We start from the raw sequence: 22,772 nt of genomic DNA, 5'->3' as shown, positions 1-22,772 counted from the left end.
TAATGAGGGAGAGATCCTCAAATGGAGTCTGCTCTTCGTCTTCCATGCTAGGGGAAAGGACCTCAAAGCGATTGCGTATTTCTAAACAATCAGAGCGAACCCTGGGCCTCCTACTTCTTTGAGTCACGTTTCTCCATATATCTGGCTCCTGTGTTGGTGAACTAGCATTATTCTTTTTTAACATTATTCTTTTTTAACCTCGTGAAGTGGGTTAGTGAAACATACCATGATCTACCCAGGCCAGTGCAGGGAAGTTCATAACAGAGATCTGAGTGTCCGTTTCAGAGTTGCAAACAATACTCCAGGCGAATGGTGCCTCTGGGGCTGGCCAGGGGGTGCTGGTTGCCAGGAGCTGAGGCAGCCTCGGAGTAAGGAAGCAAGTGGCAGAGGGAGCCCAGCCAGCCAGTCCCATCAGCCCCTACTGTTGGGAATGGATGGACCAGCAGGAGGCCAGGCAGGCAAGCAGCATGCTGACCTTTCTTCTGCTTGCTGTGTGCAATGCCTATCTGGGAGCTGAGTGCCCGGCACCAAAGGGGAGCCTTGCCATGCAGGCCCGGCGGCACCCGCTGCTGCCACTCAATGTGAGTGAGATGCTGGCTTCATGTTCACCTTTGACTAGTCTCCGTCAGGCCACTAATCTTTCTTCAAATCTTTCTTTTTCATTTTTTTAAAAAAGTGGGTGCAGTGTGCATACCCCAAGCACATGATTTCAAGAATGGTGAAAGACTGAATGATAACTTAGTATCCAAGATATTGCATATCATTCATTGCTCTATTCGGTTGGAGCAGTTCCAGCCTGGATGATGATATGCTGCTTTCTGTTTGTTTTAGCAGATAAGATAAGATACTTAGCTATATAACAACAGGCTAAAGGTCAGAGTTTAGATAACACCACAAATCCAATCCCTCAGTTCGAATTACAGAAACAACTTCCCATTGATGTCAGACTGGATCTGGCTGTTGAGAGATTTTGCAACAACTGATTAATTGCTTTCATACAAAACATGCACAATTTCTTTTCTTTTAAAAAAAAACAGTTTTCTAATACATGGTTGCATGTTGCCAAGAGGGCTGAAGAGTCAAAGAACAGAAGGGACCAAGAGTTATTGGGGTGCCCATAATTACATGGAAATAACTCCCAATAATTTGAATGGGATGTCTTAAACACAACCATGCAGTTGTTCCCAGGTGAATGGCTGGATTCAGAAATATTTCCCCAAGGTAGCACTTCTGGGTGGCAGAATTACATCTTCCCAGCACACTCTGCTATATATACAATGTACGGTAGTTGTATATGGCACCTATTGGATACATCCCATGATATCACCAGTGAACAACACAACTCTTCACCCTGTTTGTGGTGTTCTGTGGAGTTTTAAAAAGGTTTTCATAAATTGTTTAAAAATGTTCAACCTCTTATGGCACAACAGAAGGGTGGTAGGACATCTTGTGTATGTTTTCTCTTTTCCATATTTTCTCAGAGGTAAGCTCAAAATGGATTTTTATCAACAACTGGTTCTTTTTGTGAATGGCCACTGTTAAGAAGGAAAATTATCACCCTCTGTACTTTTCTGTATTTTGTTTCCTTCTGACATCACTGTTTACAATACCCCTCCCACTTTAACCATGTACAGTGGTACCTCGGGTTACAGACGCTTTAGGTTACAGACTTCGCTAACCCAGAAATAGTACCTCGGGTTAAGAACTTTGCTTCAGGATGAGAACAGAAATTGCGTAGTGGTGGTGCAGCGGCAGCGGGAGGCCCCATTAGCTAAAGTGGCACCTCAGGTTAAGAACAGTTTCAGGTTAAGAACAGACCTCCAGAACGAATTAAGTCCTTAACTCAATGTACCACTCTACCTGCAACTCAGGAGTGCATTGTAGTCCACAATAGTGTATGCTATAATAAATGTGCTAGACTTTAAGGTGCCACAAGTCTCTTTGCAGTTTTTTTTTTGCTGGAACACAGTTACCCTTCTGTAAAATTACCTTAGTAGAACTTAACCTATTCATAGGCCTTTAAGAAAAGTTATCAAAAATCCAGCAAGGCTTCTCTTCTCTTCCTGCCTTTGGAGCAGGTTTCCCCCCCATGTTATAATCATTTTTCTTTTATCCCGTTCTTTCTAATTTATTGATTTCCAGTGCTAGAAAATATTATACACCCACACCCACACAACTGCTGTGAGTATGGCCGTTTACATTTGCTACAGTTGGAACAGATGAAGAAAGAGAACTCAGTTGTCCTAATGGAGTGATTTGACCCTGCTGAAAAGGGAGAAAGCAGCTGGCTCAGGACTGGGGGAACTTTGCCCCCTCCAGATGTTGCTGGACCACAACTCCCATCATCCCTACTCACTGGAGTTCAACAACAGCTGCAGAGCCAATGGTTCCACAGCCCTGAGCAGGACCAAGAGGTTAACTTCCCTAACACTGCAATTCATATCTGTTTACCTGAGAATACACTCAATTGAACTCAATCAAAAGGCACGTCTAAGATTGTGCTGTTCATCTGGCTCAGTGTAAAGTCTCGTAATCTATTATATTCTCACAGGAAGGTGAACTGAGGATTTCTCACACATCACAAAGGTTCTTAGACGTATTTTTGTCGGGCTGGAGGTGGAGTGATTTATTTATCAGCAGAACTCACGTGTGTTACCTCATGGCCATGGAGCACGGCCAGGTTGGCAGAAACCAAGAAACCAGGTGCCAAGAAGCCAAGTAAGGTCAAGGCTGGAAGAAAAGGCACAGAGATGGAAAAAGGTAAAGAGAGGAAACAGCGAAATGGAAATAGATAATGAAAAAATATGGAGGATGGAAGAGATCCACCTTGGGATTGTATGATGAATTGTAGGTTAAAAATACATAGGAATAATATAATGAATTATATGAGGAGAGGGAAATGATGGCAAGAAGAGGATGATTTATAAGTGAAAAGAAGAAAGATTTATACTATTTTTACTGGCATTTGCTTTGTAAGTACCACCATGGCTTGCCCTTCCAGCTTCACCTCACTGCTAAGTGGAATAGTGTTTTCTTATATCTGTTCTGGTTTCTAACATAACCAATTGCAAAATAAAATAGTAAGATAGTAAAACAGATCAAGTACTTTGTGTGTATTAGATATATGTGTGTGTGTGTGGTATTTTTTTAAGAGAAAACATATTAGGCTGACAACTTTTATTAATGTGTATTGTTGATATTTATTCATTAGTAGATGTTGATAATCTTTCTATATAGAGGAAAACAGTGTTCCAATAATGCCTGGAAAAAAGTTAGTGATGATCTGCAAAGGGTCAAGCTGTGCTTTAGTCAAATTTACGCATTTGTATGTACATATTACTTGTCTGGAGAAATGCATTGCAAAAGTCAGAGAAGTGTGAATTTCTAAGGATGGCTCTCTTTCAATTGGCATATTGTTTTGAAAACTGCAAATTTCGTAGGTTTGCCTTTAAATGCATGTTGTCCGATTCATAATTAACCAATTGAATGGTGACAGAGCAGGGTGGTGTGGAAGGAAACACTGCTCAAAACACTTCACTCCCTTTCCAGACACATCAGATGCTCTTTCGAGGTCAGTGGCAGGCAGGTTAAGTACAGAAGATCCCTCATTAACTGGACCAAAGTTCTTTCTCGTCCTGCTCCCTGCTTGCCAGTGTTCAGCCATGTGAATCTTGGAAGCACAGAAGCAAGTTGGCACGAGAGCAGCAGCCCTTATTTCTTAACAGTGGTGGTTCCTCTTCATTGGTACTTGTAGGGTACAAGGGAGACCAATACAGTGGTACCTCAGGTTACAGACGCTTCAGGTTACAGACGCTTCAGGTTACAGACTCTGCTAACTCAGAAATAGTACCTTGGGTTAAGAACTTTGCTTCAGGATGAGAATAGAAATCGCGCAGCAGCGTGGCGGCAGCAGAGGGAGGCCCCATTAGCTAAAGTGGTACCTCAGGTTAAGAACAGTTTCAGGTTAAGAACGTACCTCCAGAACGAATTAAGTTCTTAACCCAAGGTACCACTGTAGTTGGCAGAGCCAGAGCCACCTAAATTCTAGTTTTGTCCCCATTCTCTCATTCACACCTCTGCCTCTTATCTGTTCCCACCAGCTGGTATTCATATCATCTTTCTTTAGCCTTGGATTTAGCTACATATTCTCTATGGATGTATCTCTGGATCAGCTTTTTTTTTATTTTAAAAAAGATGAGATTGGAGTTGAAATGCAGAAACAGGAACGTGTGGCAAAATCCTGTCATTGTTCCTAGAGAAAAGCAGCCTCAGAGGAACAGGAAACGGGAAGGGTGTTGAACGCTTATTCCGTTCACTGATTTTGCACTTCAACTCCTTCTTTTCTATGGTTTCTTTCAAATTTGTGGAACTTTCCCCTTCTTCTTTTAAACGCAGGTGCCCAAGAAAATCTGGATCTAAAAATAACTACCTACCATTGGAGGAATAATTCTAATCAACTGAACATACAGGGCCTTATTTATCTAAAATATGTCTAAGTAAAGACATAGACAAAAATTAATATCCTCAGCATGTGATGGACTCTCCTTCCTTGGAGGTTTTTAAGCAGCGTTTGGATGGCCATCTATCACGGATGCTTTAGGTAGGCTTGATCATTAATCTGCATCGGAGAGGCAAGAAGGAAGGAGGCAGCGAGGCGCCCAGGAGGGACCCAAAGAATCCTACGCGCAAACCCTGATTGGTGGAGAGCGGCGCTAGGAATGCACCGAAGAGGATCAATGAGCGGCAGAGGTGGGGACAAGCAGGCAGCTAATAGCGAGCGAGCTCTTCCGGGGGAGGCGCCTTCGCCGCGCCGTGATTGGGCGCGGCGTGCAGGGGAGGCCAATGGGGCGCCCCGGCGCCGGCGCGTCTTGCCAGGGGGGGCTTGTGACGTGGCCGGTCTTTTGAGCTGTGACAGGCGGCCGAGGAAGCCGCGCTTGCCCTTTCTTGCCGGAGCGGAGGAGAGTCGCCTCGGGAAGGTAGCGCGGCGAGGGGAGGGAGGCCCGGTGGGTGTGGGGAGGGGTCGGCCGGCCGGCCGCCTGCTTGTTCCCTCGGGGAGACCCCCTTCCGCGGCTGCTGCACCCCGTCATGCCCGTGAGGATGGGGAACGGGCGGCGGCGGCTGTCGGGCTGGAGCGAGGCCCTGGCCATGCACCGCTTTCCCTCCTATGGCCGTCCTTTTGCTCTCTTCCCCTTTTACTGCTTTGTCGTCCGTCCCCTCCCACGAGCCTCCCCAACATAATTTGGATCCTCAGCCCTGCTGGAGACCCGTAGGGTGCTCTGGAGCATGTGTGTCTGAGCATGCACAGAGTGTATGTATGTTTGCCCGACCGGCTTCAACTGGCGTGCGCAAACCCTGGCTTCTTCCTGCGCTTTAGCCCCAGATTGTCTTTACTTAGAAATGTATGCACAGCAACCTTCAGCCTGCGGTGGGTACGTGAAGCCTTATCACATCCTCTGCCTTTTCAAAATGTGCATGTCGGAGGGTGTGTGTGCAATTGGTTTCTTTTATGATGTGTTCCAAGTTTAATAAGTCTCCATCATTCATCTCTCGTTCTTAGAGAGCCTTGATGGCCCTCTTCACTTCTTCCATTTTTGCAGAGCCGTAAAACCCTGCTGGTACAAGATCTCAGCTAAAGGAGGCCCCTGGCTTTTTCTGGTTTCCTTGAGAGTAAATAAAGTGGGTAGCAAAGGAAATATATGCACACTCACCCAGGCATTAGTCCCATGGGGCTTGCTTCTGAGTAGACATGTATAGGAGTGCACTGTTAGTAGTTTTCTGGCACAAGTACAACGGAAACTTGAGGTGGAATAGACTACAGCTTTTAAGAGCAAACTGGTCTAGAAGAGGCATATGAAGATCCCTGTAGGTTCAGGCCAAAGGCCAATCTGATCCAACATGCTTCTCTCACAAAGACCAACTAGATGTCTATGGGATGTTGTCAAGCAGGGTGTGAGCATACTAGCACCCTTCCCACTCATGCTGTCCAGCAACTGGTATTCAGAGGCATAATGCATACAACACCAGAAGTAGTACACAACTATCATTGTTAACCTTATCCTCCATGATTTGGTTTAAACTGCTTTTAAAGAGACACATCTTTTCCAACTCCACAAGGTTCCTTTTGAGGCATGGCAATCAAAACTGTGCAGAGTTCCTGTTTTGTTCTTCCCACCATTACTACCCATGTAATAAACCCAATATGGGGAACATTGGGCCTTCCAGATGTTGCTAGACTGCCAACTGCCACCAACTGCAGCCAGCACAGTCAATGCTAAGGGATAATTGGAGTTGTAGTCCAGCAACATCTGGAGGACTGCAAGTTCTCCATCTCTCTCATAAACACTTTTTTTTTTTTGTCCTACTAGTGTTTTGTCAAACAGGCTTCTGTGGGTTTTTAAACCAACATGAAGCATGCAAAACCTGTTTCAGAAGGCAAAAGTGGGATGGGTATATATGCCTCAAGCAAGTGTCTCTTGTTTACTGATGCTAGCTCTCTGAAGAAATATCGTATGTTTCTAGCCTGACTATTCTCAGTTCCACTGGGCAGGTGTCCTTTCCTTGCTAAGATGCTCCCCCCCCCCCCCCGGATTTTTGGACACCCGAAAACCTTCCTTTCTTGCACTTTACCCATGTGCGTCACTATCCTTGTTTCCACTATTTGCAAGTAGTGATGTGTCTGTAAATATTTGGCAGTGAGATGAATCTGGTAACTAGGATGTAAAGCTAAAAGGATTAAATAAGAAAATGGACCTGAGAAAGCACCAGTTTGGATGGATTTACTTCTCATTCAAAATGCCTTTATAATCAGCAGATTCAGAACATTCTTCCAAAATCATTACAGTACAAGTAAAAATGTATATACGAACAGAAAATATAAAATCTGAGTATTCTCAAAACGGATTACTGGCTCATCTTTTGTGTGCTGTTGCCTTATGAGAAGGGTTTCAAAGGCAACTCGTCACACTTACCAAGGTTAGGAAGTGACAGTAAGTATCACAGCAGTTGCAGTTAGATTCATAGTATTTTAATAAACCATAAATTTGCCTCTTTCTAAAACCAGCATTTATTTCTTGTATATGCTAATTAAGCAAGCTAGCTTTTTCTCCCTGTGAGGGGTGTGTAGTGGGCCAGGCCTGTATAGTCCTATCATTGAGAAGTTCATCCTGTTGCAAGCTTTCAGTGATGCAATTTTAAATCTGGGTCCTATCCAAATCTTATGTAGTGCAATACTTGCTATTTTGGGGGGTGAAATTTCTAAATGTCACATTGGAACTCCATTAACATGTTTTGTCAATATTAACAGAAGTAGCTATTGACTCTTCCTGTACAACATGGTCATCTGTCATGGATGCTTTAGCTGAGATTCCTGCATTGTAGGGGCTTGGACTAGATGACCCTTGGATCCCTTCCAGCTCTTATGATTCTATGAATTAGAAAAGCTATGTGTCAGCTTTGTATGCTGGAATGGTAGGATACTAACAGTTCAGTTCTATGTATGTTTGCTTGGAAACAAGTCTTTCAATGTTCAATGGGCCTTATTCCCTTGCAAGTACATTAAAGAATCAAGCTTTTGTAGGCTGCACTCCTAGAAATGTGTTTTACTTTCCCGCTCCACTGTGAGGGATGCTGCTTAAACAGCGTATAAAAATTGAGTATAAGCATCTGGTAAAGTCGCTTTTTTTTAGGATGGGGGAAGAGTTAAGATTTTTTTTTTGAGCTTTTCTTTTCCTTGGCCAATATATTCTGTTTCATGTTTAATATGACAAGCAGTTATTAATCAGCACACACACAATGACATAGGATTACCTGTCTTTTGAATGAACCATCTAGTAATGGTTGAGCAGAGGTCTTTATGTGTATGGTTTTGCTTAGTTCTTCAAACGCTTGCATAAACCATTTTTAAAAAACCACAACAACAATCCCCTTTGGTCTTATGAACCGAATGATACTGAAAGGTAAAAGTAGGTCTTATTTATATTGAAGATTAGTCTGTCTGCTGTCAGTGTTGCAATGCTCTGGTGACAAGGGTTGTATTGTAACTCAGATTAATTGTTCTTTAAAAGCTCCACAGGGGAACATTTGCAGTAGAGTTCAGCAGCCTGGAAAAACATTTCTAATCCCTGCATCAGGACTTTAAGAATCAAAGCAACTAGGCACTTGGGATTATTATTTTTTTGTTAAGTTCTCATGGTGTTTTATCTGCTGCTAAGTGACCAACTGTGAAAAACATTTGATAATTGAAAATGCTATAGAAAATCCTCTAGCTCATCATCTTACATGTTGGTTTTCAAGATGCAGGGCCTATGCAATAGTTCTTTCATGACTCAGAGCTTGGAACATAGTGATGAGAACTGGCAATACTGGTCTTCAAGCTGTAGGTCAGATATGGGGAACCTCAGCTCTAGGAGCTTGAAGCCTCTCTGTCCAGCTCTTAGGACTCTCCACAAGGCACATACCTCCCGGGCCCTTCTCTGCACCCTCTTTGAGTGTTGCTTGGCTGGAATATGTTCTTGAATTGCAATAATGTAGGTTGGTGTATGCGTGTCGATATAAGCCTCCAACTCTTGTGTGGTCGACACCTATTGCTCCTCCCACTTTTGCCTCTGGCCCTGCGCACCACTGGCATGTGGCCCTCAGAATGTTGGCCAAGAAGGAATGGACTGAGAAAGGCTCCCCACCCTTGCTATAAGCTGAGCACAAATCTGGATGTTGACTGTGAGATATCCAAAGGTAACTTAAGCATACCAAAGCTTTTAACTGACAGGCTTGGTGTGATGCAACTTTCCATGACTCATCCTGGCGTGAACTCACACCTAATGGGGAAGGCATGTACCTTAGCAAGGGTATGTTTTGTTGTGTGTTGCATATAAGACAGACTCTTGGGTTGGGAACTTGGGTTTGGGTCTACCGTGTTGTCCCATGTTTTCTAGCTTAGCTGTGCAAAGTCTGTGTCTACCTCATGAAGATCATATCAGCTGTTCTGTGGAGAATTTTTAATAGTGCACTAGGATCTAGGTTCCTGTGTTGAAATGCTTTGTCTATGTAAGAAGGCCCGCTCAAAATCCTGCATGTAATCACAACTATTTGTATAGGTTTTGTTTGCAGTGTGGTGTTGAAGCGAACGTCCCCTTGAGTTTCATGATTCTGACCCAGTTCCCTATGTGCCATTTTTTCTTTTTTCAGACCTTCAGCGCACTGTAACCATGTTTTCTAAACTGGCCCATCGGCAGTCGTTCGGCGTTCTCTGTCGAGGCGTTCATGCTTCAGTGAGTTCAGCTACGTCAGTTGCAACTAAGAAAACAGTCCAAGGCCCGCCATCATCCGACTACATATTTGAGCGTGAGGCCAAGTATGGTGCACATAACTACCACCCGCTCCCTGTTGCTCTTGAAAAAGGAAAAGGTATGTACTTTTAATCTTTCCAATAGGTTCCTAGGCAAGGGATGGAAGCTTAACTCAGCCATTCACTTTAATGCTTTCCAGTGGCAAGGGTCATTTGTATCATCACTGCAACAATGATGCTTCTTTGGGAACGGAAATGTGGGATACTCTGGCTGCTGTGTATGTGCAGTCTCAGCTGTTTTCCTGACCGTGTTAACTCAGAAGAAAGAAAACACTGTTACTACTATCTTCCTGGGGAAGATAGTTTCTCTCCCCCCCTCCTTTTCTTATGGGTCGGCCTCTCCTAAACAGTTTCAAGAAGATTCCAAGGAGAGAGAGGAAGTTGGCATTTGTCAGGGTGTGGGGAGGCATATAATGGTTCTTAATGTAGGAAGGGACGCGGGTGGCGCTGTGGTCTAAACCACAGAGCCTAGGGCTTGCCGATTGGAAGGTCGGCAGTTCGAGTCCCTGCGATGGGGTGAACTCCTGTTGTTTGGTCCCAGCTCCCGCCCACCTAGCAGTTCAAAAGCACATCAAAGTGCAAGTAGATAAATAGGTACAACTCCGGCAGGAAGGTAAGCAGCGTTTCTGTGCACTGCTCTGGTTCGCCAGAAGCGGCTTAGTCATGCCGGCTACATGACCCGGAAGCTGTCTGTGGACAAACGCCGGCTCCCTCGGCCTATAGAGCAAGATGAACGTGCAACCCCAGAGTCGTCCACAACTGGACCTAATGGTCAGGGGTACCTTTCCCTTTGTATTTAATGTAGGGGCAGTCATTTGTATAGTCTAGTTCCACAGCTCTCCTATGGTGGTTTGGTGATTAAGTTAAAAGTAACTTCCTCTTAGCCAGCATTGTGCAATATGCAGATGTGAGAACTATCCTAGTTGTCTGAACAGGACAGAAGCATGTTGAATTCAAAAGATAGGCAGCAGCAGGCATAGCCTTGTGTACATGGTTTGCCGGTCTTTCATTCCCTGATGATGCATAGGGTAAGTATTTTGCAAAGAGTTGTGAGAAGCAGCCTGCAGCTGTCACTGGCTGAATTAATCTGTGCCTGCTCCTCTATTTCTGGCTCACTGAGCACTGCTTGGCATTTGAGACCAACTCAGGAGAGGTGGCATAATTGCCTTTAAACTAGGGGCGGGGAATCATGTCTGACTCTTGGCCATGCTGTCTAGGGATGCTGGGAGTTGGTGTCCAGTAATGTCAGGGGACGCAGGTTGTGCTGTGGGTAAAACCTCAGCGCCTAGGGCTTGCCGATCGCATGGTCGGCGGTTCGGATCCCCGCGGTGGGGTGAGCTCCCGTCTTTCGGTCCCAGCTCCTGCCCACCTAGCAGTTCGAAAACACCCTTAAGTGCAAGTAGATAAATAGGTACCGCTTTATAGTGGGAAGGTAAACGGCGTTTCCGTGTGCTGCGCTGGTGCTGGCTCGCCAGAGCAGCTTTGTCACGCTGGCCACGTGACCCGGAAGTGTCTCCGGACAGCGCTGGCCCCCGGCCTCTTAAGTGAGATGGGCACACAACCCTAGAGTCGGACACTACTGGCCCGTACAGGCAGGGGTACCTTTACCTTTACCTTTTAATGTCTGGAGAACGGCAGGTTCCCTGACCTGCTTTAAAACCTAGAATGCTTGAGAGTTCTGAGCATAAAAATGTCACTTATTTTATATATATATATATATATACACACACACACACACACACACACACACACGCGCGCGCACACACACACACACACACACACACACACACACCGTATTTTCCCCTCTATAACACGCAGATTTTTTCTCCTAAAAAGGAAGGGGAAATGTCTGTGCGTGTTATAGAGCGAATGTGTGGTCCCTGGAGCCGAAAAATCAGGCAAAAATCAAATCGCGCTTCACGGAGAAGGGAAACCTGAAAAGAGGAAGCGGCTGCTTTCCTGCATTCTGCCTCAGGGTCTTACTGCCCACCCTCCTCTGTTTCGTTGCTGTGTTAGCTGAAACGGAACAAAGAGCAGGGAAAGCCCCTCCCCTCCAGGCAAGCAGAGGGGAAAGGAAAGGATCGCGTCCTTCCTTCTAATTCCTCTCTGTGCTCCGGTGCTGCTGGGGGAGAGGGAGAGAGAGGGGGGGGGGAGGGAGAGAGAGAGAGAGAGAGAGGGGGAGGGAGAGAGAGAGGGGGGGGAGGGAGGGAGGGAGGGAGAGAGAGAGAGATGGCTGGCTTGGGTGGGGGGAAACTTTTGCCTTTCTTTCCTCCCTCCCGTTAAATCCCTCTCCTGCATTCTTAGCCAGCTGCTTCTCTGCACACCCCTCTCATGTCCCTTCTTTGTTTTTCCTTCGCTCCCCACGTAAAATGTGGTTACAAAGCATAGATCCACATGGATCCTCAGGATCTTTGCATTGGGTCACCCCAAATTCACCATCAGATCACATAGCATGTCCATGGCTACAGCCTGCACCAAAAAAATCACGCACCCACTGTTGCCTGGGGCTGCAATGGTGCAAAAATGTGGTTACACAGCATGGATCCACAGGGATTCTCAGGATCTTTGCATTGGGTCACCCCTAATTCACCATCAGATCACATAGCATGTCCATGGCTACAGCCTGCACCAAAAAAATCACGCACCCACTGTTGCCTGGGGCTGCAATGGTGCAAAAACGTGGTTACAAAGCATGGATCCACAGGGATTCTCAGGATTTTTGCATTGGGTCACCCCAAATTCACCATCAGATCACATGTCTGTGGCCACAGCATGAAGCACAAAAATGATACATCCACTGTTTCATTCAGAATGTTTTTTCCCTTGTTTTCCTCCTCTAAAAACGATGTGCGTGTTATGGTCAGGTGCGTGTTATAGAGCGAAAAATACGATATATATATATATATATATATATATATATATATATATATATATATATAATTTTATACATACATTATACAGTTATCATCACTTATCATTTATTCATTGACTTCCCCACACATCCCTCCATGGGTTCTTGCTTAAGCTTTGCTGTGCTGCATCTCCTTAGTTACCACCCCTCTTCTAGTTATTTTTAGCTGCTGCTCATATATCTAGCCCTACTTGGAAATTTATCTGGTTGTTATATTTCTTTTAAGTATTCACCACATTTCCATTTAGTTGTATAAAAAAACCAGCAGATCATACTGCATTCAGTGTGGTGCGTATTGTTATAAAAACTTACTGCTCTTTTATATTGCCTTTATTTTCTGCAGTTCTTTGGTTTATGTTGCCTTCAGTTCCGGGCGCAATGGTTAGCATTTGAAATTTTAAAACCTGCCTTAATGTAAACCAGGGATCTGGTGGCCAAGGTCTTTCTCTCCCTCTAATGACGTCAGGTGATCAGTAGGGGGTAGTGGTGGCCCAGCCCATCTATCAAATGTGGTCTGCTGGGATGGAGGGAGATAGTGACATCAAAGCATCATACATGCCTTGCAGAGAGCCCTGTTCAGTGCTTGGAAGCCTCTGAAAAGTAGGCTTGAACTCAGTGGATGGGAGGTGAGTTCGAACCTGCTTTCTGCAGGGATCAGCTGTGCCTACTGGTTCTCCACAGGAAGCTCACTTGTGTACCTAAATCAGCTTGCCCTTACCTGCCCCAGCCACACTGATGGGGCAGGTGTGAGGCAGCTGAGAATGGCTTGGGGTGAAGTGGCCTAGCAGGCCAAATGGGGAGGCCTGGAGCACCACATCTGGCCCACGGACTGCAGCTTCCACACCCCTAATCTAAATAATTCTAATGTCTATCTTTGGTAGCGCTCTGTTAGCATTCTTTATTTTTGGCGTCTCTCCAGTGCATATATCACTAGACTATCCTGACCTTAGGGCACCAACTGTTTAGCATACTTACCACCTGATCTACAAGGTTGCTGAACTTTTATTACTTTTGACAAGCTTCACCAAATCAAGGGAATGCCTATTTAGCCTAATTAGAAGCGCAAATGGTCTCAAAGTCTGTTTCCTTGCTACTATGTAACCTCATAATGCAAGATTAAAGCTTGTAGTAAAACAAGCGTTTGGAAACTGTTTTCAGGTCAACACTTTTACCGGTTTGCATTTGCAAATTAGCAGCTTCTTAGGTTAGTATTATCTTCCTGAACATGTGTTTGGTAGCTGGCTAAGTGTAGCAAAGTACAAAGTATACCTCATGCTTCCATGAGGAGAAGCAGGCAGTTTTATCGTCTTGGCATCTGGCAGCCTGCCTTGGCATAGCACTTGTGGCAGATGGGTGCAGGCATGGAGTCTCGCTCTCACCCAGGAAGTTTGAAAATAAAACAGCCTTTCCTTAGTTTTATACTGTTGGCCTACAAAGAGATTTTGTGCTCAAATGCATATTACCTGATCTACCTTAGAAGGTGCATGTTGAACAGTGTGGGTGAAAAGTCAGCATGACACAAATGATGGTCATTTTGGAAGCTAGCTATTCATTCTTGTTTTTATGAAGCTGTGCCTGGTAAACACATTTGATATCTATATGAAATGGCTACAAGTCTTTAATAGCTAAAGTCAGCATGAGCAGATTGCCCTAGGCTGTGCCAAAAATGTAACCTCTGGCTTGTGCTAGCAGGACTACCTTGGGGAAAATGCAGCACCAGACAGCCCATTTTCAAGGGAAGAGAATGAAGTTTATCCCCACCCCAGCATTGCACAGATAATTTGTATTTTCAGGTGTCAATCTTTTCTTAGTTCTACTACAGCGCTTGACACAAAATAGCTTAGCCAGTTATCTTACAGTCACAGAAAATGCATAGGTAACTGTGCCAAAAAGTACGTATAGGAAGTTGAGAAATGTGAATTCTGTACTTTGTGTCATTCCTGTTCAGTTTTGCTAAAGCAGCCATTCCGTTTATATAGTATATCTATACTGAAGTGCTGCTTTTTTATTTAGCCAAATATTATACGATGTTTTTTAGTAGTTGAATGACTTAATCTGTTGCATCATTCACCCTATGCCTCAATTCTAAAAACAATAAATGATCAACATTATTTTTTTGTTTTATATGTCACCAGATGTTTGTGTGCGTGATATATCAATTGTTAATATTCTCCTAATACTGTATATCTGCTTGTTTACCCTCCCCCCAGGTGTTTATGTGTGGGATGTAGAAGGCAGAAAATACTTCGATTTTTTAAGTGCTTACAGTGCTGTCAATCAAGGCCATTGTCACCCAAAGATTGTAGCTGCTCTGAAAGCCCAGTGTGACAAACTTACCCTTACCTCAAGAGCGTTTTACAACGATGTACTTGGCGAATATGAAGAGTATATCACAAAAATGTTCAAATACAACAAAGTGCTTCCAATGAACACAGGTAAGGCTTTCTGTTCTGTCTTCCAAAAAAGCATGTGAACGGACAGCTTTTGTCACCTAAATGGGAAGCTAGAGAGAACAGTTGTGGATCCCTGAAATTTGGGTTTGCTTCCTGTGTGTTTGGAAATCAGTTGCACACAAAGTGCTGTGTCTCCAACCTTTTTCAGCTCAAGGATGTATTCAGAATTTTGAGCAAGTACAGAGAGGGGGGTGGGGGAAGGCTGCTGTGGGGCCATGCTCTTGCTGCTGCTATAGGAGGTCGTTTAGCTTAAGTCAATGTTTCTTTCTCTCTTACTTTGCAATGACACTCTCAAAGTATAAACATGGTTCCAAGGCACATGCAGAGTTCCAGCAGAACTCAGCTTCTTGATAACATCACACTGCTTTTAGCTATCCCTTCCCACACTTCCAGGGCCTTAGGCTCTTACCCTGCATGGCATATTTCCGTAATAGTCCACCATGGGGCTTCTGATAGTAATGAGTTCTCCTTCTCTTCCTACCCCTCTCCTGGTTCCACCTTTTGTGCTCTCTTATTTTAGGAGTGGAGGCTGGAGAAACAGCATGTAAACTGGCTCGCAAGTGGGCATATACAGTGAAAGGAATTCCCAAATACAAGGCAAAGATACTTTTCGCAGGTATGTCAGAGTTTTAAATATCACAAGAACTCGTTGCAGGTGGGCATAACAAAGGTATTGGAGACTTTGGATTATGAAATCATGCATATTTTAAAAACAACAACATGCTGTAGGAATACCTTTGTATTAAAAATGGAGTTTCTGGGTCTTTTACTTAAACCTGTTAGAAAGTAGTAGGGAATCTTTTGCAGCCTCGGGGCTGCATTCCTTCCCAAGCCACATGCTTGCAATGGGTGGGGCCAGAGGCAAAAAGTGAACAAAGCAAGGGATGTGACTTACCTGTGTAAAGTAAGCTACATTTCAGTGGCAGCTGCACTTTATGAGGGAGAGGAAAAGGGCCATTGAGGGGCATGGTCAGGGAAGAGAAAATGTGTTCTGGGAAAGTCCCAAGAGTCGGGTGGAAAGACCAGAGAAGCCACTTTTGGTTTCTGGACCTGAAGTTCCCACCCCTGTTAAATGGTTTGTTGCTTGTAATGAATTCATCACTTTACTAAGTTAAAATAATGTGCAAAGTTGTGCCCTCATCACCTTGTGCTTTATCAAATCCTGTATTGTCTCTGGTGCCATAAAGAACCGAAACCTAAGTGAGAAGAGATTAATCTTTCTTTTCATGGGTGAAAGCGGGGTGGGAATATGGTGCTGACAAATTAGGGCTACAGTCATAAACAACACTTATTAGGGAACGAATCCTGTTCAGTTTGGAGGGTCTTGCTGTTGAGGCAGTGTGCTTAGGCTTGTGAAATGTATTGGTCAACTGAAATCTCATGCAGTCGGTGTTCTGGGCTCTGTTAAGACAGCATGCTGTAACCATTCATCATGGACAAGCATGTTGGGTAAAAGACTCTGTTTTGTTATAACTTTGGGAAGTTGCAACTCTTTGGCACTTGCATACATGGCAAACATACAAGGTGAACAATGATTAAATGACCTGTATTTTGCTATGCATTTTCAACAGAATCAATTCCCATAACATTAAATGCTGTTTAAAATCCAGAGTTGGGCAAGGAGGTTTTAATACCTGTGCCATGTTGGGTGGGATGATGGGATTTGTAGTTCAGCAACATCTAGAGCAGTGTTTCCCAACCTTGGGCCTCCAGCTGTTTTTGAACTACAATTCCCATCATCCCTGACCACTGGTCTTGCTAGCTAGGGATGATGGGAGTTGTAGTCCAAAAACAGCTGGAGGCCCAAGGTTGGGAAACACTGATCTAGAGGACCGCAGGTTACCCATCCTTGATCTAAACACAACTGTGATACATCTTTAGCATCTCTACCTTTTAGAAAGGTGTGGTGTCTTTCGACATCTTCAGATTGTTGAGTTGATTAGGCTGCATAACGTAACTGAAACATTATATATTTTGTTCATTCTTTCCCCCCACCCCTCCTCCCAGCTGGCAATTTCTGGGGAAGAACGATGTCTGCTGTCTCAAGTTCTACAGATCCTTCCAGTTATGATGGGTTTGGACCATTTATGCCAGGGTTTGAAATAATTCCATACAATGACTTGCCAGCTCTTGAGGTGTGTTGCAATCTTCCGTTCTGTGAAGACATTCAGAAGTTAGGAGAAAGAATGTTATAAATCTTGTTCTGCATCTCTCCATAACGGCATTCAGTAACTGTCTTTCTTCGTTGCAATATGCTTGTCCTTAGCGTGCACTTCAAGATCCAAATGTAGCAGCTTTCATGGTGGAACCAATTCAAGGGGAAGCTGGTGTCGTTGTTCCTGATAAAGGTTACCTCACAGGTGTGCGAGAGCTTTGCACAAAGCATAATGTAAGTAAGTCACTGTGCTAAGAACACAACATTCAAGCTGTGGAAAGTGGCCAAGTCTTTTAACTACTACAACAGGCCTTGTTTAGACCAAAGATAACAATCGTATAATGCTGTTATATGTTTCAAAAAACATATTTTTTTTTTACACTGCTGGTTAACACAATCTAATATTTAGTTGCTTGAATCTTCCAAAGGTCTAGTACTAAGCGGTATAGCTATTTTATTATAAAGAAATCAGTGTTTTTCTCACCAATGATGTCGGTTTTGACCTGGTAAAACGCTTTCCCCCAAAGTGAGCTGTTGCTCAACTCTCCTATCTTATCAGTTCTGTGCCTATCTTAAGTAGACGACAAGGTTATTGTAATATACTTTGTGTACCTTTTAAATGGACTTTATCCCACTCCTGGGCAACTCATAAATTGTCTTTGCTTTTCAGTCTGATAGGGCTGTTTCCATAGAACATTTTGGTTTATCTTGGGGTACAGCAGTGGCAAATTTCACCTTGTGGAATGATTATAATGACCTTCTTGCTTCCAAATATATACATCATTTGGACTTTACCACATAATAGATCAGACAGAGTAAATGGTAGATTAGGAATGGGGTCAAGAAAGCCATACTGCAAGATCTTCATTTGGAGTGTGGCCTTGGAGAATCTTCTCTTTTAAAGGAGAACAAAACAAACTAAATGCTCATTGAATGACAATTCATCAAGTCACTCTTATGCAAGTCTAAAGGGGCTCTCTGGATTGAAGCTATTTTCTTTTATGCTTTCCAGCGCATGATGAGACTCTGATAATACTATGCAAGTGATATTCAGGCCTCTCATATGAAAAGTTCTAAAGGGGCTGTTAAGTGAAATGCTGTTAAGCATTCTTGGCTTGTGAAATTTTACTACCAAAAAGAATATTGTGGGCACAAATGTAGCCTAGAATTTTTAAAGTTATGCGATCTAGATGTGGTGTGATATAGCAGTATGCTGAGCAGAGGTTAAACATTGGAGCTAGTTGTTTAATTATACCAGTTTCTGTAGTTTGGATGAGAGTTGCTAGGGATGTTTGGGGTGAACTTTCCTTGTCAAGGAAATACTTCTTGAATATGTGCTCCTTTTAAAATAAAACAGGTTCTCTTTATCGCTGATGAAATTCAGACTGGGTTGGCAAGGACTGGGAAAATGCTGGCTGTCGATCATGAAAATGTTAGACCAGATATGATCCTGCTCGGAAAGGCCCTGTCTGGAGGTGTTTATCCCGTAAGTAATAATGAATGAGAAACAGCTGGTTCTGAACTTCTTTTTTGGAGATTTTAACAGGTTTAAGATACAAAACTGGCTTAATGAATGGGTCATTGATGAAGTGGAGTCAGTCAGGACTATCTTCCAGAATTCATGTTCTTACAATATGACAGTGGTCAGCAAATGGGGACATAGGAAGCTTCCTTATATTGAGTTAGACTATTGATCCATCTGGGGATGCGGGTGGCGCTGTGGGTAAAACCTCAGCGCCTAGGACTTGCCGATCGTCAGGTCGGCGGTTCGAATCCCCGTGGCGGGGTGCGCTCCCGCTGCTCGGTCCCAGCGCCTGCCAACCTAGCAGTTCGAAAGCACCCCCGGGTGCAAGTAGATAAATAGGGACCGCTTACTAGCGGGAAGGTAAATGGCGTTTCCATGTGCTGCGCTGGCTTGCCAGATGCAGCTTTGTCACTCTGGCCACGTGACCCGGAAGTGTCTTCAGACAGCGCTGGCCCCCGGCCTATAGAGTGAGATGGGCGCACAACCCTAGAGTCTGTCAAGACTGGCCCGTACGGGCAGGGGTACCTTTACCTTTACCTATTGATCCATCTAGCTCAGTACTGACTACATTGAATGGCAGTGACCATCCAGGGTTTCAGAAGGGGGTTTCTCCTGGTCCTTTCTGGAGATGCCAGGGACTGAACCTGTTGGTGTAATGCAGATTGCATGCTGACCAATTCAATTGTGGTCCTGCAGCTCTGAATTTCCAAGGTCAGGCCTGTAACAACCTAGAAGTACTGAGCTGGGGTACTGTACTCTAATACTTGAAATTGCTCCATTGTTAATACATTTAGCTGGACAAGAACAACAGTAAATAATCATATTCAGGAAGGGAAATTTCTCCATCACATTGCTCCAGGTTTCTAACTAAGTCTGGGGGAACTAGGCACAAAGCAAGCATTTTGAAGTATGATATAGTATTAGGAAACTAGCTGTACATTTGGGTAGTTTAACAACTCTCTTGTTTTTGAACAAGTATTGCTTAGGTTGGAATCTTAAGTATATATTTGGAAAAAAGGTCTGTTCATATTGGTGGCTATCACATCCAGTAAAATGTCTTTAGGATCAGGCCATTTTAGTTCTCTAGGAGAATTTCTTTTCCTGCTGAGTAGCCTGAGTACCACATCCAGCATTTTGCAACTCTCTTTGAGCTGAGTCAGAAGTTTAAAAATGGTAAATAAATGCTGAACACAGTAAACAGGCAATTGTACCTACTTGCAGTTCTTTCTGCAAAGCATTTACTGACGAATGCATACTTTATAAAGCAATGGGAAATAAATAGGAATATTGCCTTAGACTCTGTGCAACAGCGGTAACTGTAGGGGGGAGGCAGCCAAGTGATTTGTTTGTTTGTTTGTTTGTTTAAAGCATTTTTGCCCCACTCTTTAGCTGTAAACACTCCCTGAGCTGCTTTACATATCAATAAAAACAAAGCAACAAACCAACACAGCCCCAACTTTCAGAATTACAGTCTTAAATGCATAATGATGCCAAAACATTACAGACATGTAATTTAGTGGAACCTCTGTGGTGTTGTGAAGCAGGACAAAGGAAAAATGTTCTCAAGTTTTTGGTAAATGTTGTCTCAGTGCAGAATTTATGTTCTTAGGTTTCGGCGGTACTATGTGATGATGAAATCATGCTCTCCATTAAACCTGGAGAACATGGTTCTACATATGGAGGGAACCCATTGGCTTGCCGGGTGGCCATAGCAGCACTCGAGGTACGTAAATATCAGTTTAAGGTCTACGAATGCTATGCACAACTATACTAACACTGTTCAGTATTTAAATAACTTGAAAACTGCATGTTCACAGTCATTTCCCTCAACTTGTCTAATAATAAAAGTAGCCAAATATCCGTGTATCTGCTTTGTGTCGTATGTTTGTTCACGTCTTCATAATTTAAGACTTCTTTTTTACATCTGTACCATGTTATGACTTGTAATTTTATGGTTAACTGTGTATTGTTAGTAAATATAATTATAAGTAATTATAAATTATAATTATGGTTAGTAGTGGTCTTGTGATGAGAGCCAAACTGAACCTTACGTTTACGTTTTTATGAGTCTTCCTCCATCATTCAGTTTTCTTACCTTTGTTTCAAACTGCCTTAGGTAATTGAAGAAGAAAAGTTAGTTAAGAATTCAGAAATCATGGGCAACTTATTGAGGAATGAGCTTATGAAGACTCCGTCAGATATTGTGGCTTGTGTCAGAGGAAAAGGATTATTAAATGCTATTGTTATTCGTGAAACAAAAGGTAAGCCTGTTTTTACACTGCGTTAACAAGACTTCAACATGACTCAAGGCCATTTTCACTTTTGCAAGAGAATTGTGCAAGTTCCAGTTTGGAGGCAATAGCATAATAACGTATCCATTCAGAATCAATTAGGTGCTGCTGCTGTTTGAGTAAAGGTATATAATTTGGGGGTATATATCCTGTTCTCCTTTTTCACTTTTTTGAATAAAAAAAGGCAGTATTTGAAAAAAAACACAAAATGAGAATAGGGAACTTTGACCCAAAATACCTGAAACTGAGGATGCTCTGGGAATAGGGTTTAGACAGTTTCAATCGCAACAGAAAGTTCTAAAAGTCTGAAGTCCTCCTGCCTGGGGTAAATAGGTAGTAGCCCAGTCTGCTTGACATGCTTTTTCCTGAAAAAAAAATTGTAAGTTCAATCAAGTTTATGTACTGTCTAAAAAGTGGGAGCACACCTGGTCTCTTGTGGCCAGAGCTGAAATACTTGTCCAAGCTGCCATTTCTAAACAGACTTTGAACAAATTTATTTCCTGTCTGGAAATGAAACCACAACCCATCTCCTTCATGTAGTGTGGCTTAGAGTGTTGGGCTAGGACCTTGAAGATCGGGGTTTAAATCCCCACTTGGTCATAAAAGCAAACTGGGTGACCAGGGACCAGTCGCCATCTGTCAGCTTAACCTACCTCACAGAATTGTTGTGAGGAAGAAATGGGAAGGAGGAGAAACACCTGTGCCACCTTGAGCTCCTTTGGAGGAAAAGTGGGGATGCAAATGTAATGCATACTTCAGTTGGTTGCAAAGCAAATATTTGATTCTGCATTTTGGATTTCTTTTAAAGACTACGATGCCTGGAAAGTGTGTCTGCGACTTCGTGACAATGGACTGCTGGCCAAACCAACACATGGTGATATCATCCGATTGGCTCCCCCGCTGGTGATCAAGGAGGATGAGATCAGAGAATGCATTGAAATTATCCACAAAACCATTTTATCTTTCTAAAGGCACAGTGTTCAATGTCTGCCTTCAACTTTGATTCCATAACGCTACTACAAAAGCAATATTCTTGAACCCCGCTCCCCTTTCAAGTTCAACATTTTCCCCGCTGGGTTGAAAACCAAAAGCCTTTTAAAATCAGTTTTAATTTTTTAAAAAATAATGGACCCGGGGGGGGGGGGAGGGAAGCAAATGACTAAAATTGTTTTTGATTTATTGTGACTTTGGCTATGTCTCCTTTTACATGTCAGCCAAAATATAAATTATATGAAACTGTTGTACCAAATGCTAATATCTTAAGAAGCTATTTAACCCCCCCCCAAACATTTCAAACTTTTTCTTTTACCATTTGCCCCTGTATGGAGGACTGAAATCTTGCTGTTGGTGCTAATGATTGTATCCTGACTGGAAATCCTAGCTTCAGAGGATCAAGAACAGTAGAATCTCTCACCTTTTTGAAATCTGTATTGGTTCATAAAGGTAGCTCAAATGGATGTCTTACTGGTCAGTGTTTTGTTGCTATAACAAGCATATTCATTGCATTTGGCAAACTGGCATTGGATGCTGAATCTAGTACTTGTCACCTACCCAATATTGCAGTTAAAAACAATTTGATACTGTTGTTGTTTTTCAATTGGGATAGAGTTGTTTTGTTAATAATAGCTAGTGTAGTGTAGCATGTCTCTGTTGAGAGAGATGCAATTTCATCATCAAAATGGAAACTTTAAGTGAGACATTACTGCTTTTAAGGTTTTTAAAAGCATTGCTTTTATAGTGTATGTGCATGAAGACTTCTCCATTAACCTTTTTCTTGGCTAGTCATTTCCTGCAGTGAAGAACAATACATGCTCATCTTTTAGGTAAAGGTACCCCTGCCCGTATGGGCCAGTCTTGACAGACTCTAGGGTTGTGTGCCCATCTCACTCAAGAGGCCGGGGGCCAGCGCTGTCCGGAGACACTTCTGGGTCACGTGGCCAGCGTGACATCACTGCTCTGGCGAGCCAGAGCCGCACATGGAACGCCGTTTACCTTCCCGCTAGTAAGCGGTCCCTATTTATCTACTTGCACCCGGGGGTGCTTTCGAACTGCTAGGTTGGCAGGCAGCTCATCTTTTACAATCAAGCTAATTAC

At 43.4% G+C, this 22,772-nt stretch overlaps 1 protein-coding gene across 3 annotated transcripts; it reads left to right on the top strand.

Annotated features, from left to right (window-relative positions):
- The first annotated feature begins 4,819 nt into the window (after window positions 1–4,819).
- OAT (ornithine aminotransferase) lies at window positions 4,820–22,135 on the top strand. 3 transcript variants are annotated; one of them, XM_077930338.1, is made up of 10 exons: window positions 4,820–4,976; window positions 9,184–9,402; window positions 14,465–14,689; window positions 15,228–15,323; window positions 16,715–16,842; window positions 16,974–17,096; window positions 18,220–18,348; window positions 19,997–20,110; window positions 20,504–20,648; window positions 21,487–22,135. In XM_077930338.1, exons 2-10 carry the CDS (start codon window positions 9,204–9,206, stop codon window positions 21,645–21,647), a joined length of 1,320 nt encoding a protein of 439 aa, XP_077786464.1. In that variant the 5' UTR covers window positions 4,820–4,976; window positions 9,184–9,203; the 3' UTR covers window positions 21,648–22,135. The 3 variants fall into 3 exon arrangements, with proteins under 3 accessions (XP_077786464.1, XP_077786462.1, XP_077786463.1); XM_077930336.1 differs by lacking the exon at window positions 4,820–4,976 and adding an exon at window positions 5,039–5,425; XM_077930337.1 differs by lacking the exon at window positions 4,820–4,976 and adding an exon at window positions 5,039–5,429.
- Window positions 22,136–22,772: the final 637 nt, after the last annotated feature.

The sequence above is a fragment of the Podarcis muralis genome, chromosome 6, assembly GCF_964188315.1.
Source record: "Podarcis muralis chromosome 6, rPodMur119.hap1.1, whole genome shotgun sequence".
In the NCBI taxonomy this organism is placed as follows: Eukaryota; Metazoa; Chordata; class Lepidosauria; order Squamata; family Lacertidae; genus Podarcis; species Podarcis muralis.
Note: the sequence above shows the minus strand (reverse complement) of the source record. Positions and strands in the feature narration are given on the sequence as shown.

Bases quoted from the DNA above. Each gene is read 5' to 3' on its own strand.
- OAT (XM_077930336.1), top strand. From the start codon at position 5,311: ATGTATGTTTGCCCGACCGGCTTCAACTGGCGTGCGCAAACCCTGGCT. The intron at 17,097-18,219 runs GTAAGTAAGTCA...AAAATAAAACAG, and splicing joins AGCTTTGCACAAAGCATAAT to GTTCTCTTTATCGCTGATGA. The intron at 20,649-21,486 runs GTAAGCCTGTTT...TTTCTTTTAAAG, and splicing joins TGTTATTCGTGAAACAAAAG to ACTACGATGCCTGGAAAGTG.